We start from the raw sequence: 16,307 nt of genomic DNA on the forward strand, positions 1-16,307 counted from the left end.
CAGTCATGAATCATGATTCGTTATGTCAAATTTCAAATACAAACAAATTTCAAATATTTAATAAAGTCGCTTTTTAAACCCGGAATAAAGTTTATGTGAAATTATGGATACAGATGAAATATATGAAGTGCCTACATGGCGTGGAGTACCAGCTACAATCATTTTAATAAATTTATTAGAAGATGCGAAAATAGTAGAGATTGCACATGTTGCAACTTGCCGCCTTCTGAGACAGTACCTGCGAAGTGGAAGTTCACAACTTATCGGTGTTTACTTTTATGGAGTCGAGGAAAATAATCCTACTAATAGTTTGACAGATTCGCAAAATGTGAAAGAAATTGTACCACTTTCATTACCTTCTTTGCCAGATTTCAAAAAGTTAAGAGACATTGATTTCGATTCATTGCAAAGGTGTAATGATTTAAAATTATCTGATGTTCTCTGGCATTGCAGTAAATCATTTGCAAACTGTAAGAAGCAAATATCATCTCACAAAATAATCATGCTTACTCAGCTTATAAAAACGCCCGTGCACACTGATCAAACTCCAACTTTAAAGAGGGTTAAAGATTTAGTGGATTCTAATATAGAAATAAGGATACTTAATATATCTGAGAACACATACATTATAGATATATTTTATATTAATTTCATGAAGGAAGCAAACAAAGGACAGGACCCTATTCTTCCACCACCTATAATTGATCCCTTGGAGATAGAGAAACTTATGTATAGAGAATCACATAGGCGATTAGCTGTAGCAAATCTTACCTTTGAAATTGGAGATGGATTTTCTATTAGCTTAGGAATTTATTCTCTAATAAGAAAAGCTGGTTACAGTTATCATAAAAAAGCTGATTTGGATAGAGAAAGTAATGCTATTGTATCAAGTGTAACTAAAACAACAAAAGTCTGTGTTGATTCTGAAGACACAGAAACACCTAAAGAATTACCTTTACTTAAATCTGAAGTATTATTCTACCAAGAATATGGTGGTGAGAGAATTGAGTTTACAAGCAGTGAAATGAACACTATTAAAAATCCATTTGGCCCACCAATGATGAAACTTCTGGGTTTCAAACCAGCAAAAATGATTTGTAAGGAAAAATGGTTTTTAAAAATGGGTTACTTCTTGTATCCAAATGAAAAAATTATAGAAGGATCAACAGTAGCTTTTAAAGCAATGCATAAAGCTTGCTCTGATATGAATATGATTGCAATCTGTATTTTATGTACTAGAGTAAATGCAAGACATACTGTTGTAGCTTTAAACCCATGTAGGAACCCACTAGACCTGGATGTGGAAGTTGGTTTTGATGTTATTCATATTCCTTTTGTGGAGCATGTGCGAGATTTAAACTTACAAGATGGTGACAAAGAGCCTGTTGAACAGGCTCACAAAGTTGTGATGAAAGACATATTGACTGCTATTCAATTTGATTACAAACCAGACATGTTTTTGAATCCTAAACTTCAATCAGAGTACAGAGCAATTGAAGCAATAGCTCTTGAAGAGGAGGATGTGGAACCATTTGTTGATACCACTAAACCTAATTCAGCAAAGTTCCAGAACTTGAAGGAGGATTTATTTGAAGAAATGCTAGGACCATTTGGTGCTTTAACCATTAAGAGAACTTCAACAACAAGTTCAGGCGCTAACAGTAAGAAGACTAAAGTTGCTGACATAGATGAGGACTTACTCCAGCACAGATTGTCAAGTAAGACTGTTCACCAGTACACAGTACCTCAGTTGAAACAGGTCTTACAATATAAGGACATTGACAATTTACCTGCATTGACTGGTTTGAAAAAAGCTGATTTAATTGAGCTAGTTTATGAGTTTTGTTAAAAAAAACGCAGGTTCTACATTCAACATTTATTAATACTCTAAATATAAAGAGATCCATCAGCTGGACCGAGGTGATGGATGCCGATTAGCAGAGCATCAACTAGGGTCCAAACACCAAGGCCACCAAAACTAAACAGCTTCCCGATTCCCTCCTGCCAGTGCCCTAAATAAAATCTATCAGCTCCAAAGCCTCCAAGTGTGAGAGCAAGCACTAAAGCAGTACCCCATCTGGTGCCAGCTGTCCAAGAGCATCTGATTTTCTTTAAGAATTTTCTCTTTCCTAAGCAAATTACATCATCAGAAACTGTGCAGTTTGTCCTGTAAACAAATACACTGGTGTTTATGGATACCTGGTGTTAAGTTTATAACTTTAAAAGTTGAATTTGATAGCATTCAAATGCTTTATAATAATAGCTTTAAAAGTTTATATTTTTATACCATTATGATGTAAGAGATGTAATACAGAAGTCAAACTTACAAATAATACTTCATAGGTGAAGCTAAGGAATTGCAATTAGCTTTCTGATCACATCTATGTTCCCATTTATCAGTTTGGTAGCAGAACCGACACATTGCAGTTTTGTTTAAGGATTTAGGTCCCTGGAAACCAATACACAATAAATGTCTTATTTATTGAGTTGCAATTTTTTTTATTAATCTAACTTTTTTTTATAATAAAAAATAAATTAATAATTAATGATAATGAATAGAAAAGAGAACATATTGGTGAAGACACACACTGTGGTGTAGTGTTTAAAAGTGCTCTATTGATAATTGAGATTATGATAGCAAAAAATAAAGAAACCAATTTAAAATATTTGATATAATAGCTTTACTCACATTGCATATAACTTTGGGTTTCACAAAACATGTGTAGTTGTACATTCCTCCATAAACACAATCAATATTTCGGTCACATGACAAACAAGGGTAATTGAGATCTGAACAATTTAATGTATTGCCTTCTTCTGTAGTGGGGCAGCTTTTCAGGTATTCATCGTTTCCACTAAAATTCACTAATTTACTATTGGTGTCTTCCTTCGACTTGCCTTGTTTGCTTTGAATATCCATTTCATTGTTTGCTAAAAGTAATCATAATAAAATTAAGTAAACGTGTTGATTGTTAATTATAATAGTCTTTGAATTATATTATTATACGGAATTTACCCATATCCGTTACGTGTATTGTGTTGAAAATAACTAAAAGGATTAAAACTAAACTGTCTCTAATTGAAATTCGTAAAGGTAGGCACCGAGGCATTTTAAGTGACAAGATTTCTACATATTGAAAATAAAGACAGTGGTTTTATTTTAAGTATAGTAAATTTAGTTGTTATTTATCTATTTCAACAACAAATTACTTTATCCACTTTTTGTTTCTGCACTTTCTGCAATTATTTTAATTTTGATTTTTGACTTTGACAACTTGATAGTTCAAAAATCAAAATTGACATAACATATAGATAGCATAAAGTCACAGATTAAATAGAATGAAATGAGAAAATGGACTGACGAATGGTTTCCTCTACGTTTCTTCGATGAGTTTATTAAACTTCAGTTCAAACTGCGCCGCTTTCATATACTTGAATTATTAAAATGCTTTTAAGCTATTGCATAGCTTCTATCGCGGGCCTTGAGCGCGGGGACCGAATCCAGAAATTGCGTAACGAAAAACCTCACGCTCCCCACTCCGACGGGCGCGGAGGTGTGGCTTGAAGGCATAGCATGCAATAGCTTTACCGCGGCTGTCCCCGAGTGCCACACGTCTTTTTTTCTTCCTTTGATTCTCAAGAAACGGTTTATCTTTAATGTAATCGGGTTGTGAATAGGCTGCTTATCTTTTTTAGGAGTTGCCATTTGATAATTTGATATGTCCTCAGAGCAATAAACCTAGGTTTAAGCGGCCTTTACATTTGGCTAAATTCAGTGCACTAAATGAAAAAGTCTCTAAATTTAGACAAGTCTAAAGACATTCAGACTGTAAGACACACTAATTAGACAATCAGAGTCGTCACTGCCGATCTAAATCAGTTAGCATGCTGAATTTAGCCACGTGTAAAGCGATTTAGTCAAAGAATGCCTTCAGAGTTCAGCTGTTGTCCGCCGACTGCCACTCGCGGTGGAGTGCCGTCGAAATCACAGGTCGAAATGTCGAAGGAAAAAAAAGTACTTAATATTAAAATTATTGGATTTGTATAAGGAAATGCCCTATTTATGGGATAAAACCCATAAAGATCCAATAGATCCAGACCAAATCTCAGAAAATTTCTTACATCTTCCGGCTCTAATACATTTAATATTATATAATTCGTTGTTGATAGTTTTTCTCTTAAGAGCAAATATTTTTTCACCCAATACTTCCTGCGTCTTTTTTTATTAATTAAAATCGAGCTTGACGCAACCATAGCCAAGCCGAGCCCTATTCTTTGATATTTTGATGGTCCCATCACCCATGAGAGCTCTATGTACGTACGACAAGTTCGGGATTCGCGGTTATACATACTGAGTTTAGCCAGCTTAATTAGGTCAAGTGTAAAGAGCAAGCTCTTTTTACGCCACGCTCACTGTCTTCATTTAGTGCACTGAATTTAGCCAAATGTAAAGGCCACATTATTCCTCTGAGGATATGTCACATTCTGACAGTCTTCAAGTTTGCTGTTTGAACTTGGAATTCGAATTTGAACTTGGAAATCGAATTCGAACTTAAAAAAATTAAAATTATGCAAGTGTAGTGTGTAAGAATTTGTGAACACGTAAACACTTTAATGTTTTTAAATTAGATGATAAGGCAAAAATACTTTAGGGATAAATTATTATTGTAATAGTTTTTATCATGTCTAATTACTTATCCATTACTGATATTTTAGTAAGTAATGAAAAAGTTCCTTGTAAGTTTTTACACGATCTACCGAAAATGGGTAAGGCAATTGAATTAAATCTGAGAAATTAAGAATTGAGGTAAGAGTTAATATTTTATTTAACTTTTCGTTTGTTTCAGGATTTTTGGACCCATCTTGTACTGACGAGGACTTGAAAGCTGGAACAAATTTAGAAATACCATTATGGTTAGCCGAATCACTGTCTTCCAGAAGACCACCACTTTGCAATGTAGATCTACCCAAAGTTTATAAAGAAACATATAGAGAAATTTTTAATGCAGATGCTTGTACTGTAGACCTTCATAAACTTTCTCAATATTTCTATGAGCTTGGCTGTTACATAGCTAAACATGATATCAAGGGTGAAGTTGCATCTACACTTGTAAATGTAAGCATATTTATTCCACTTCTTAATATTTCGATTTGCCACATTAAATACATATTTTAAATTTTTCAATTTTTTTTAAATTATTAAATTAAAATTTTTCCTTTGCAGACATTTCGACAGCGTTTCCGAATGATTCTCTCTGCTAGTGTATCAACGGATTCTGTTAATGCTGTTCAACCTTTATCTGCAAGTGAAAGAGTTCGTACCGCTGCAGCTATGACTACTGAAAAAGCTCTCTCCGCTTGGTTGAAAAGAGGTGACTGTCCTCTTACTACTGCAAATATGGTTGCTAATCATAGGAAACGAAAACGAGCAGAAATGGAAATGCTATAATAAACAAGATTTCTAAGTATTAATAAAGTATAATTTATTCTTAGTTTTGGCAAGTATGTATTTTTTTGCTGTGCCTGTATAGCCTATCTATTAATTTCTTGTGTATTTGCCTTTACATAGTTAATATGTAGGTACTGTGTTAGTGTGTTTTTAAAAATATGGTCTGTAATAAAAGTGTTAACTAGGATTTAGAGGCCCAAAAAAACATACATATTACTTGTTTGACTTATCCATAAAGGACAGCTTTTAGAAACATTAATAAAGGCAGTCAAATTGTTGTTACACATCAAACATTTGTTGGTATAGAGTGAAATGAAAACCAGCGAAAAAAGTCAAACTATTTTATTACACTTAACATTTTTACAATTTATGTATACCATGTTGAAATACATTCCTGTTTTTCATTCCTTATAAATAACTTATTCCTATGAGATCAATAAAGAGCAACTTAATTTCTTACAAGCATAAATATCAATCAATTATTATTTTATGTCACAATTCAATAGCTAATTATATTACTATCATACCACAATTAACACTTAAATAGACGAATTAAAAATTATTATAAAACTTCACATTGCTATACTATAAAACTTAATTTATATAAAGCAGTTCATGCCTGATCATCACTGCACTCCTGGACTTCGTCATCATTAACGTTAGTATTTTTTACACTAAACAACAGTTCTGATGTACACCTGTAAGGGTGTATTGATTGTTAACATCTGTCATTCTTGACAGACGGATTGAGGTCGTGAAAGTATGCATGTGCCATCGCATCGTCAGCAGGCATTCTTAAAGCTGGGTTGCAAGTCAAAAGACGAGCGAGGAGGTCTCTGCCCCTGGCAGATAGTCTTGGCACCACTTGGGCCAGCCCCAAGCTAGGTTGATACACTGGCAGTGGCTTGTAGTCTGGGAGTTGGGTCACTCCAGGCCAAGTTTCTTCATTTGGTGTACCTGTGAATTGCATTTTTTATTATAGTTCAAATAGTTATTAATTATTATATAAAAATATGGTTCAGGTTACAACTTTTAATGTACAATGAATATTTATTTCATATCACAATCTACATAATTATTTAAGTATATTTGCACTAAATAAATTTAATATAGAATTATATAAGACATCATAGGACATGACACTTAACATTAAAAACAATATAAGTAAATTATAATTAACTAGCAGTGCCACACGGTATCACCTGCATATGAACATCTTATTCTTGTACATGGCTATATCACTTCAAGTCTCATTAAAATCTCTACAGAGTGGTTATATACATACATCCATCCTGACAAACTTTTGTATTTATAGAATTAAGTAGGACACTTACCAAGCAGTTTAAAAATTCTTTTTAACTGATCATCCACATCTGAACCTGGGAACAATGGTCTACCAGAGTTAGCTAGCTCTGCAAATATGCAACCAGCAGACCACATATCTATACTTGTAGTATACAATTTGGCCCCAAATAATACATCAGGAGGACGATACCAAAGAGTTACAACCTCGGCCGAGTAACACTTGACTGGTATACCGAAAGCTCTAGCCAATCCAAAATCAGCTAATTTAAGTTCGCCATTTTTGTTGATGAGTAAATTCTGTGGTTTAAGGTCTCTGTGCAAAACATTATGACTGTGGCAAAATGCTAGCCCTCTTAACAACTGATACATGAATGATTTCACTACATCTAAATCTATTTCGCCATTCAGACTATCAAAATACTTCTTTAAGTCTTGATCACAATGCTCAAAAACTAAGGTCAACTTCTTTTCACTGTGTAGCACATCATATAATCGGACTATATTTTTGTGTTTTAGTTCTTTTAGGAGGCATATTTCCCGCAACGCTGACGATGGAACTCCTTCGTCGTCGTCATCTAATCTGACTCTTTTCAATGCGACTATTTCGTGAGTTTCTTTATTTTTGGCCTTAAATACAGTCCCATAGGTACCTTCACCAATTTTTTCAAGCTTTTCATATTTCTGCATGGTTATGTTTTGATAAAAAGCAAAATATAAAACTGTTTAAAAACAGATGTAATTGGCAAACGATTAGCAAATGGCAAAAATTTAGAAATTTGCGAATAATTAAAATGATAGCACAGCAGACGGCAGTCGGGGTCGGCACTCGGCACTTGCCAGTTCACACTTGTCAAAGTCACCCATTTGCCATGTTAGTCGATTGTCAAAAATACCACTTGTTTCACAGCCTTTTTTTAAGGCATTGAAAAAAAAAATCTTTCGAAAAGAAAATAAGGTAGTGCAGACAGGTGATTTGCTTAGACTGTGTCCACTGTGTCTAGCTTGTAGCGAGAAGCTTAGTAAAACGAAATGAAAACGAAAATGTTCGCAGCTGTACTAAGCAAGTTACGTCTAATATCTAGTTAGTTGCTTATCGTGTGCAAGTGCACGAACCACAGAGCATAATATCGAACTAAGTCCCACTGTGATCAAACCAATCGTCTTCTTCAATCGCTACCTGTGGGCTGTGCTAAACAAGCCGCCTGTCTGTGCAACCGCGGCCTTATGTTTCTATTTAGACACACCAACATTTTTGTTGCGTTGCTTAATTTTCTTAAACAAGAATTTTTTATTTAAAATTTATATATTATATTATGAATGATCGGTAATATCATGTTTCAACCCTTATTTCGACCATATCTTTTTTAATTATATTCTGCTGGACTAAAGTGTATTTTTTCCTCAATTTTTTCCTTCTCGATATCCATAAAAAAAAAAAAACAAAAATAAGACAGTCACCTGTTAACTGTCAATGTCAGTGCAGTCATAACATACATGGAGTAATTGTATTCTATGACATACATTGTCAGAAAGTTGAATTGTCATCTGTATACGTAAATTAAAGAAATATAAAAAAACCCAGTATCTAATATCGACGGAATTGGGAGGACTTTATAATATACTGTTCTAAGGTATATGAAATGTATTAAGAGTATTGTTTGTAGTGCAACGTGGTATTTAATTAATTTTATTCTGTGATACATAAACATTAAACACAAGGTATGTGATTGCTTTCGTATGAAAATTGTGTTTGTTTTGTGCGTAACTCAAGTTACGATTAATTTTCTGTTGCGTAGTTAAGTTTTGCGTAAATTAAAATAATTGATATTCATAGATGAGTGAAGCAGAGCCCACTTTAGTTGACAAGTCGGAGAGTAGTTCCTTTGAAGATTTAGCTTCGGCGGCAGCTCAGGAAATCGAAGAAGCTAAATTAGCAGAAGCGGCTGAAAGAGAAAAACAAAAGGGACCTGTTGAAAAGAGTGATGAATGGCAGGATCTTTTGGGTTCTGGAGCCATCCTTAAAAAGGTACAAGTCTACATTTTTAAATTAATATTACTATCAATAATTCCTTAGGATTGAACAATGAAATGTCCTAATAATAAATATAATGGAAGCTTTGATACTTTTTACTATAGAAAATAACATTATTTTTAGATTATAAAACAAGGAGATGAATCAGAAGACTTAAGACCTCAAAGGAATGATATATGTACAATTAGTTATGAAGTCAAATTACGAGATGGTAACAAAGAAACAGTAGAAAAAAGGGACCAAGTTAAAATATATTTGGGTGATAATGAGGTATGCTATTTTTAATATATTTAATACTTGTTTACATAATTTTTTAGCTACAAATATGTTAATTCTCTATGAACATCATAGCTGGCCTTTTTTCAAGGTTAATTGAAACACAAATTTTGTGGGTGTCCATGATGTGTACACATAAAATTATTTATGGGCAATGTCTATGTGTGTGTTTATTGATTTTAACCTGTTGAAAATGTTTCATGTTTGTGTTGAGTATTGCTATAGTTACAGTAATTGGCTTTAATTTTAGAGGATTGGTTATGTAATGACAACATTTTAATCATTATATTATGTAACTAGATTCATACTTTATTGACTTTATATTTTCAATAAAAATATATGCTTTCATTATTGCATTTGTGTAAGAATTTTGATTATAAAATATTAAATTAAAAAAAAAATATCAGCAAATGCGAGTTTGACAGTTCCTATGATGATGTATTGTTTGATTTGTTCTTGAAATTATGCTTTAAACCTTGAAAATGATGAATTTATAATAAAAAATTTTAGATTGTAAAAAATCACTCTATTTGGGAATAAACAACATCAACTAAACTAAACAATATCAACAGTATAGAAGTTCACTTTAACAAACATATTTTTAATAATAAGAACACTGGCTTTATATTGACATCAGAACTATACATAGTATAGAAAACAAAGTCATTATAATGCAAAGCACTAAAGCACTATCTTATCATAACATCTCCAGACGCTATATAATATGCATATTTGTTTATTCATATAATTTCAGGTACTTCAAGGGCTAGACTTGGCTTTAACCTTGATGTATAAAGGTGAAGTATGCCTCCTACAAATCGCACCAAGGTTCGCGTATGGGGAGACAGGATTAAATCCTGGAGACAGTTTGGGAATGGTCGGAGAACTAGATAGCCCTAAATATGAGGGACCGCCCATTGAGTCGGATACTTGGTTAGAAGTTAAACTCGAGCTGCATGATTGGACGGAGGAGCCTGATCATGATACGCTACCGATCGCTGAGAGAATGCAAATTGGGTGAGTATAGTACTTCTGAACTTATATTTTAAGTAAATTTTACAAACTTGTGATAAAAGAGTATTTTTAAGTAAATTTGATTCTGTTTAGGCTGGTAAGTATTTCATATCTTGATTAGTTTTTACAAGAAAATTAATGTTATGGACCTTGTAAGACTGGGAGGAAATAATTACAGCAGTCTTATGACACCAAGTTTTATAATTCTTATAAATAGAATATGCAATTATCAATTTGCAATTTTTATCAAAAAATTTGAGTACAGAAATAAGTAAGTTAAACTAATTTTATTACTTGAAATTATGAACTTATTTGTATACACAAAAATTATGTCAAGGTTAAAGTTTTATCTATTTTGTACAAAACATGTGGGTTTGATAGTTTTATTATGGCAATTGGGGCCACTATATTAAAATGATTATCATTCAGTAAAAATTCGCAAGTAATAATTACTTAGTGCAGAAATTATTGCTTTAGAGCGAGCGCGCACGAGCAACTTTGTCTCCGCAACTATTTTGTCTCTCCCATCAATTTGTATGGGGAGTTGCGTCGCTATGTGCGCGCACTTTCATACTAGCCCATGGGTGGAGAGACAAAATAGTTGCGGAGACAAAATAGTTGCGGAGACAAAGTTGCTCGTGCGCGCTAGCTCTTATGCACATCATTTATTTTACATTATGGACGTTTTTGTGTATTATTTCCATCAATTAGGTTAATGTCTTATTATGTAATGATTACTGTTCTTAACTATTTTTTAATGTCCTAAGAAGAATTAAATAATTTGTCATGTGTACTTTAATGTGTACACAGCATAAGTTATCAAATGTACACATTTAGATTAGATTTTTAGCGGTATGATTATACATATAATGATAATTTTAACATCCATCAACAGCTTTCCACCCGCGCTTTGTCTAAAACAATGCGTCGAAAACTACGCTATATTATATTGGTGAAAAGAGATTGAAAATAGTGCACTATTCTTTGTTTATTTTTTGAGTTTATTGCAAATCAATAGACAGACGCGATGGAAGACTTTGTTTTATAATATGTGATACTTCGAATCTTTGTTCATAGGTTTCAATATAATATTCGTTATCTGAAATCTGGGTCTTATTAATCTATAAAGATAATGAGAAATGTTGATAAACTCAGAACAATGACCCTGATTGTGTATTATTAAATTAAAAAAATCAATATGTATTTATTATGTGCTCTCTTTGTCTCATAATAATAATACGTAATGGTGTAACCACAGTTTAATTCAAGCTCCTAATCACCTTGCATGTAAAAGAGCAATTAGTATTTAGCGTTACATGATGTAAATTTAAATTGTAGATCTATACCAATAATAACTTTTTGTGGATGCATTTAGGCTAATCGTGTTAAGGTCTGCATAAATAGATAGATCCATTTTCTGTTTATCGTTTTGTTTCATACTTCAGTTTCAAAACACATACCTACACGAAATTAGAAATTGCCGATATAAGTTTTTGTTCACATGAGTCTTATAGGATACATACAAATTAGTTACTATCTAGTCAAATCTGATTTACTGGACTGTTATATTCTTACTAGCTGTCCTGGCAAACGTTGTTTTTCCTTCTCTTATAATTTATGGGTATGAAAAATAGATTTTCGATCTATTCTCAGACCTTCCTGATATGCACAGTTAAGAACTGCTTGATTCTACAAAATGTTTCAATTTTTTGAAGTGAAACTTCTTTAGGCGCGTTGATTTTAAAATTTCAAGGTCGCGTCATGACAATACTGTCACGTCATGACGTGACTCCATGGAGTAAGGCGAAGATTTTGGTATCTTTGAATCTTGCCAAACTTTCACTTCTGACACGTGTGCTTGGCACTCTTTTTTCTATACATACCAGTTGCCGCCTTATAACAGTAATGAAAAAACATTTTGTCTTATTGGCTTGTTCGAATCTCGCCAGAATCCGGCGGCGTTGCCGTGGCAACTGGTGGTACACGCGCGGGGAAGCGCAGCTAGCGGTACAGTTGTACCGACGCGCGTTAGATGTGCTAGATGAAAGCGAGGGTGGTATCACCGATCCCACGGCTAGTGGTGAACTAACACCGACTCCGGATGACCTCATGGCATTGCTGGAGGAACGACTTCGGGTCCATAATAACATGGCAGCCGCGCAGTTGAAGGCTGGCGCGTATGAGGCCGCTTTGCAGGTACGTGGGACATTGGGTATAATTATTTTTTCATAGGTCTTTTTTAATTGTAGTGTTTAATATAACACGTAGTTGGATAAGTAATATATATTTTTTTTTTAATTTGTGCGCAAAGGCATATATATGACAGTTCCGCTTGTTAATATTCATTTTATTTTAAAAATGTAGCGGGACAAAAATACCATATAGATCATTTCATTAAAGATTTGAAAGAAACGAATCTTAAATGGCGGCGCTTATCATTCCCTCTCGCTTACACACGGCCGTACGGTATGCATTATGCAAAAAAAAATAGAAAAGTAAAAAAAATAAAAAATCACTAAAATGTATTTGATTTTCCCTATAATAGTTTTTATCATATATTTACAACGACAATTATGTATTTGCGATAGTAAATAATGTTTTATTGGAATTTGACAAAATATGTTCTTTGGGAAAAGTTGTTCAGTTTTATGGGCTCATTACAAGTATTATGGGGATTTTGTTGCATTCTGTATACGTAAATATGATAATTCATATAAATACACAAATACCATAGGTAACAAAAAAGTTTGTCAATAAACAATTTGAAATAATTTATAAAATAATTATCCGTTTACATTATTTATATTTTCTTTTTTACTGACCCTACCATATGTCAGTGTCAGCTTTGGCCGCCATTGAAGATTCGTTTCTTTAATGAAACGCGTTATACCTGCATGTCAACTTATAAGTACAGCGTGCATTTTAATAATATTTTATATTTAATTATTATGAAGTAGCGATTTCACGCTTTCCTAAAAACACTAAAACTTAAACACAACATTAAAATGTATACCGCGATGGGTCGCAACAGCTAGGCTCTCGCTGCAGTGCGTATTTACATTCTACACATTGCAAATGCAGATGTTTCTTTGCTTTAATATACCTATATTTTCCAACAACATCCGTAGGCCGTGACTCGCGTACTCACCTGCCAGCCGAACAACGCAAAGGCACTCTACCGCAAGTCCCGCATCCTCACCGCAATGGGCCGCAACAGCGAGGCGCTCACCGCAGCGCGCGCCGCAGCGGCAGCGGCGCCGCGCGACGCAGCCGTGCGGCGCGAGCTTGCGGCGCGCGAGGGGCAGGCGCAGAGGGACCGCTCGGTGGAGCGTAGCCTCGCTAAACGCATGCTCGCCACGGGTGATAAACCGTCGCCGGATAAGCGGCCGTCGAGGGCACGGGTGAGTTTGGAAATTGGTGTGAATGTTCGATAGTGTAAGACATATAGCCATAGGTGTTAACTGTTAGATTCAAGATTTTAGTTAAACTTGGGATAGGTATTAGATTCAAGATTTTATCAGATCTTGGGATAAAGATGTTATTTAGTGGGTTTGCTTTGAAGGAAGATTTAAAGCTCTTCCTCTTCTTAGCTTAGTTTCATTTAAAAAATGATATTTAGAAGTTTTGTTTGAACCTAATTCTTTGTGTTACAGTTTTAAATTTTTTATTTATGTGACTAGCAAACTTTAATACATGTTCTATGAAAAAAAATGTGCGTTAAAATTTACGTAAAAACATTAAATAGTACTTCAATAAACAACACAACAAATAACAGATGCTAGTATGGAGCTCGCTGCTGCTCAGCATACTGATGGGCGTGGCCAGCGTGCTCGTGTACCGCTACAAGTACCAGGCGCAGTGACTCTTCTGCCCTGTGAGTACTCTGTGCATGTTATATTCCATTCGAATAAATACAATAAAAAAAATATACTTTGAGTACTCTGTCGTGTATTTAATGTAGATTCTGTTGGATAAAAACAATAAAAAACATGTATTTTTTCACGTACCTAACTAATTTGTTAAATTCATATGATAAAAAAGGTAGTTTTTTTTAAGTTTGTATAAAAAAAATATCTATTGGTATTTCACAAAGTTAAGTGGTACTGTAACATAAGATATACATAGAACGAATGCTGTTGACTGTAAACCGTAGGATAGGAGCTCTTTTAAAGCAATAAGTTTAGACGAATAAGCCAGAGACGATAATAAAACGCTGGAATCTTAGTGTTGCTGGATAGGATGTTTTCAGTCATTAGTTCAACAGTAATTATAGGATTAGCTTCATAATTTGTAAATTTATTGTTATTGTTCTAATTATATTTTTCTCTCTTCCAGGCGACTGAGGCGTAACTTAATGGATGGGGGTGGCATGTAGCTGATTAAAATTCTAACTTCCACATTTTCATAAAGCTAAGCTTTGACATAGAAAAATCAAAACAAGAGATATCAGCATTAAAGAAGCTGGAGGCGTTGAAAATTGACAAAATATCAGTTTAATTATTTTGTAGGAAAATAATAGTATATAAGCTGATTATTTTTTCTATTCATTCCTCTCTGATTTAGCAAATTGAATCGTTACAACGGGCTTTGTAACGATTTTTAGTTTACTTTATACATTTTAATCCACAAAATATATCAAAGTTTACATATTGTATGAATGTATGATATTCAAAGTTTTAGTTGTTAGCTAGTGCCAAAATCATTATATCGTAATGTATTTATTAAATGTAAGTAAAAGTATTTCACATTTCACATCGCTTAAGACGACCTATGTAAAGTCACTTCTGGTACATATTAATAATATCATGTTGAATACGTAATACACTAAAAATATTTTTTGAAACTTTATAGTTTAAGGCTTAAACTTTGAACGCATTCCAAAATAAATTTACGATTTCATACTTGAATGTATTTTTTTATGGTGCTTTATTTTTAACCGCATCAGGCACTTGTATTAGCATTTCCAGATAAATATAGTGGTATATTTTATAGTACGAATGTACGAACAAATTACTTAATCTGTGTTGGATTCTTTATAATTAGGTCACTCGACGAATTATTATTTGGATATTGGTTTGGTGTAGTTAGTGGTAAAATAGACCGGTGGTACTGAATAATATAATTGTTGAAAATTATGTTTTGTTTTAATCAACCCCTCATATCCTTATTACCTTTCATTCCTAAATTTTCACTAATTGCTAGGTAACGTTAAATATGCCAGCAAACAACAAACAGGATCTAAACTCTCATTGTTTATGACAAAATATTTTTCAAAAAGCAATCGATTAGAGGCTCTAACTAAATTATTTGAGCATATCTACAGTTTCCTGCCGGCTCTTCTCTGCTTTACGAAACAGTGGTACCTAAATATTATGTTTCGAAAGGAAGTGTATTGTGTAGTTAAACGAATAAATGTTTGAGTTTCAAGAGCAACAGTGTGGTGCATAATGCGTAAAGCGCTTCACACACGGTGAAGATATTATAATATTTTATCTTAAGATACTGTAATATTTTATATTTTATATTACAGTATCTTAGTAAGTACGCGCTTAATGCGCGTCACACACGGTGAAGATACTATAATATTTTATGTTAAGATTCTCTAATATAAAACGTTATAGTATCTTAAGGTATCCGGTATCAGCGTTCTAACCATCATTTTTCTTTTTGTCATTGCGTACTAACTACTAAGACCCCTGTAGAACCGCCATCCTGTTACAAATGACCCGAAATTTTGGCGCTTTATTCCTCAATATTTACAAGTGGTTATGAACAGTCATTATTAAAACTACCATCGATACGGATGTCGCTTTTACCTAAAAGAATCGGCAAGAACACTTTTGCCATAATATAGCAAGTATATTAGAATTCCTTCACTTATTTAATATTTCATTTATCATTTAATTCCTTTATAATATAGAAGATTACGGGCAGTATTTAGGTACTTTGATAAAGTCATTCTAGTTATTTTGATTTAAATTAACATACCAAGAAAACATCTCTTATGTATTTTGAAATTGGTTAACGTTATTTTTATGATCATAATGTTAATGAAACTGGTTCTAAATAATACACAGTGTAGTTTAAGTAGAGTAATCTTTATTTATTACATTTCTGTTCTAACAACGCACACAAATCGACAGCACATAAAATTATACAAACAATAGTTCAGTTTGAATACACTCAAAAATATTCAGTAAAAATAGGTGCCTATACATAATGCAATAATAC

At 33.3% G+C, this 16,307-nt stretch overlaps 5 protein-coding genes across 5 annotated transcripts; 3 read left to right on the top strand and 2 right to left on the bottom strand.

The window, feature by feature from the left end:
* On the top strand, positions 1–2,167 carry Irbp (Inverted repeat-binding protein). The gene has a single exon (XM_089704664.1). The coding sequence runs from the start codon at positions 104–106 to the stop codon at positions 1,847–1,849; it is 1,746 nt and encodes a 581-aa protein (XP_089560790.1). The 5' UTR covers positions 1–103; the 3' UTR covers positions 1,850–2,167.
* Positions 1,862–3,256, bottom strand: amx (TM2 domain-containing protein 3 almondex). The gene is made up of 4 exons (XM_089704665.1): positions 3,017–3,256; positions 2,690–2,931; positions 2,328–2,449; positions 1,862–2,167 (listed from the first exon to the last, which is right to left on the bottom strand). Exons 1-4 carry the CDS (start codon positions 3,108–3,110, stop codon positions 1,888–1,890), a joined length of 738 nt encoding a protein of 245 aa, XP_089560791.1. The 5' UTR covers positions 3,111–3,256; the 3' UTR covers positions 1,862–1,887.
* A 1,224-nt stretch (positions 3,257–4,480) lies between these two features.
* Positions 4,481–5,764, top strand: Psf3 (DNA replication complex GINS protein Psf3). The gene is made up of 3 exons (XM_089704678.1): positions 4,481–4,767; positions 4,848–5,116; positions 5,225–5,764. The coding sequence occupies exons 1-3, from the start codon at positions 4,683–4,685 to the stop codon at positions 5,447–5,449; spliced, it is 579 nt and encodes a 192-aa protein (XP_089560804.1). The 5' UTR covers positions 4,481–4,682; the 3' UTR covers positions 5,450–5,764.
* A 12-nt stretch (positions 5,765–5,776) lies between these two features.
* On the bottom strand, positions 5,777–7,588 carry Cdk5 (Cyclin-dependent kinase 5). Its single transcript, XM_089704677.1, has 2 exons — positions 6,784–7,588; positions 5,777–6,406 (listed from the first exon to the last, which is right to left on the bottom strand). The coding sequence occupies exons 1-2, from the start codon at positions 7,439–7,441 to the stop codon at positions 6,168–6,170; spliced, it is 897 nt and encodes a 298-aa protein (XP_089560803.1). The 5' UTR covers positions 7,442–7,588; the 3' UTR covers positions 5,777–6,167.
* A 684-nt stretch (positions 7,589–8,272) lies between these two features.
* Positions 8,273–15,211, top strand: zda (peptidyl-prolyl cis-trans isomerase zonda). Its single transcript, XM_089704636.1, has 8 exons — positions 8,273–8,385; positions 8,589–8,780; positions 8,910–9,056; positions 9,817–10,079; positions 12,026–12,272; positions 13,205–13,477; positions 13,852–13,950; positions 14,412–15,211. Exons 2-7 carry the CDS (start codon positions 8,589–8,591, stop codon positions 13,936–13,938), a joined length of 1,209 nt encoding a protein of 402 aa, XP_089560762.1. The 5' UTR covers positions 8,273–8,385; the 3' UTR covers positions 13,939–13,950; positions 14,412–15,211.
* The last annotated feature ends 1,096 nt before the right edge of the window (positions 15,212–16,307 follow it).

Source organism: Colias philodice, chromosome 16 (genome assembly GCF_061535455.1).
Source record: "Colias philodice isolate Cphi_HAF_F1 chromosome 16, ilColPhil1 Martin Lab GWU primary, whole genome shotgun sequence".
In the NCBI taxonomy this organism is placed as follows: Eukaryota; Metazoa; Arthropoda; class Insecta; order Lepidoptera; family Pieridae; genus Colias; species Colias philodice.

What these genes read in the sequence shown, in the direction of transcription:
- Irbp (XM_089704664.1), top strand. Translation starts at nt 104, where the DNA reads ATGGATACAGATGAAATATATGAAGTGCCTACATGGCGTGGAGTACCA.
- Psf3 (XM_089704678.1), top strand. Translation starts at nt 4,683, where the DNA reads ATGTCTAATTACTTATCCATTACTGATATTTTAGTAAGTAATGAAAAA. An exon ending in ACACGATCTACCGAAAATGG is followed by an intron (nt 4,768 to 4,847) that starts GTAAGGCAATTG and finishes CGTTTGTTTCAG; the next exon opens with GATTTTTGGACCCATCTTGT. An exon ending in TTGCATCTACACTTGTAAAT is followed by an intron (nt 5,117 to 5,224) that starts GTAAGCATATTT and finishes TTTCCTTTGCAG; the next exon opens with ACATTTCGACAGCGTTTCCG.
- zda (XM_089704636.1), top strand. Translation starts at nt 8,589, where the DNA reads ATGAGTGAAGCAGAGCCCACTTTAGTTGACAAGTCGGAGAGTAGTTCC. An exon ending in TATATTTGGGTGATAATGAG is followed by an intron (nt 9,057 to 9,816) that starts GTATGCTATTTT and finishes ATATAATTTCAG; the next exon opens with GTACTTCAAGGGCTAGACTT. An exon ending in CGTATGAGGCCGCTTTGCAG is followed by an intron (nt 12,273 to 13,204) that starts GTACGTGGGACA and finishes CAACATCCGTAG; the next exon opens with GCCGTGACTCGCGTACTCAC.
- Cdk5 (XM_089704677.1), bottom strand. Translation starts at nt 7,441, where the DNA reads ATGCAGAAATATGAAAAGCTTGAAAAAATTGGTGAAGGTACCTATGGG. An exon ending in AAGAATTTTTAAACTGCTTG is followed by an intron (nt 6,407 to 6,783) that starts GTAAGTGTCCTA and finishes TGCAATTCACAG; the next exon opens with GTACACCAAATGAAGAAACT.
- amx (XM_089704665.1), bottom strand. Translation starts at nt 3,110, where the DNA reads ATGCCTCGGTGCCTACCTTTACGAATTTCAATTAGAGACAGTTTAGTT. An exon ending in AACCCAAAGTTATATGCAAT is followed by an intron (nt 2,450 to 2,689) that starts GTGAGTAAAGCT and finishes ATTGGTTTCCAG; the next exon opens with GGACCTAAATCCTTAAACAA. An exon ending in TCACCTATGAAGTATTATTT is followed by an intron (nt 2,168 to 2,327) that starts GTAAGTTTGACT and finishes ATTTGTTTACAG; the next exon opens with GACAAACTGCACAGTTTCTG.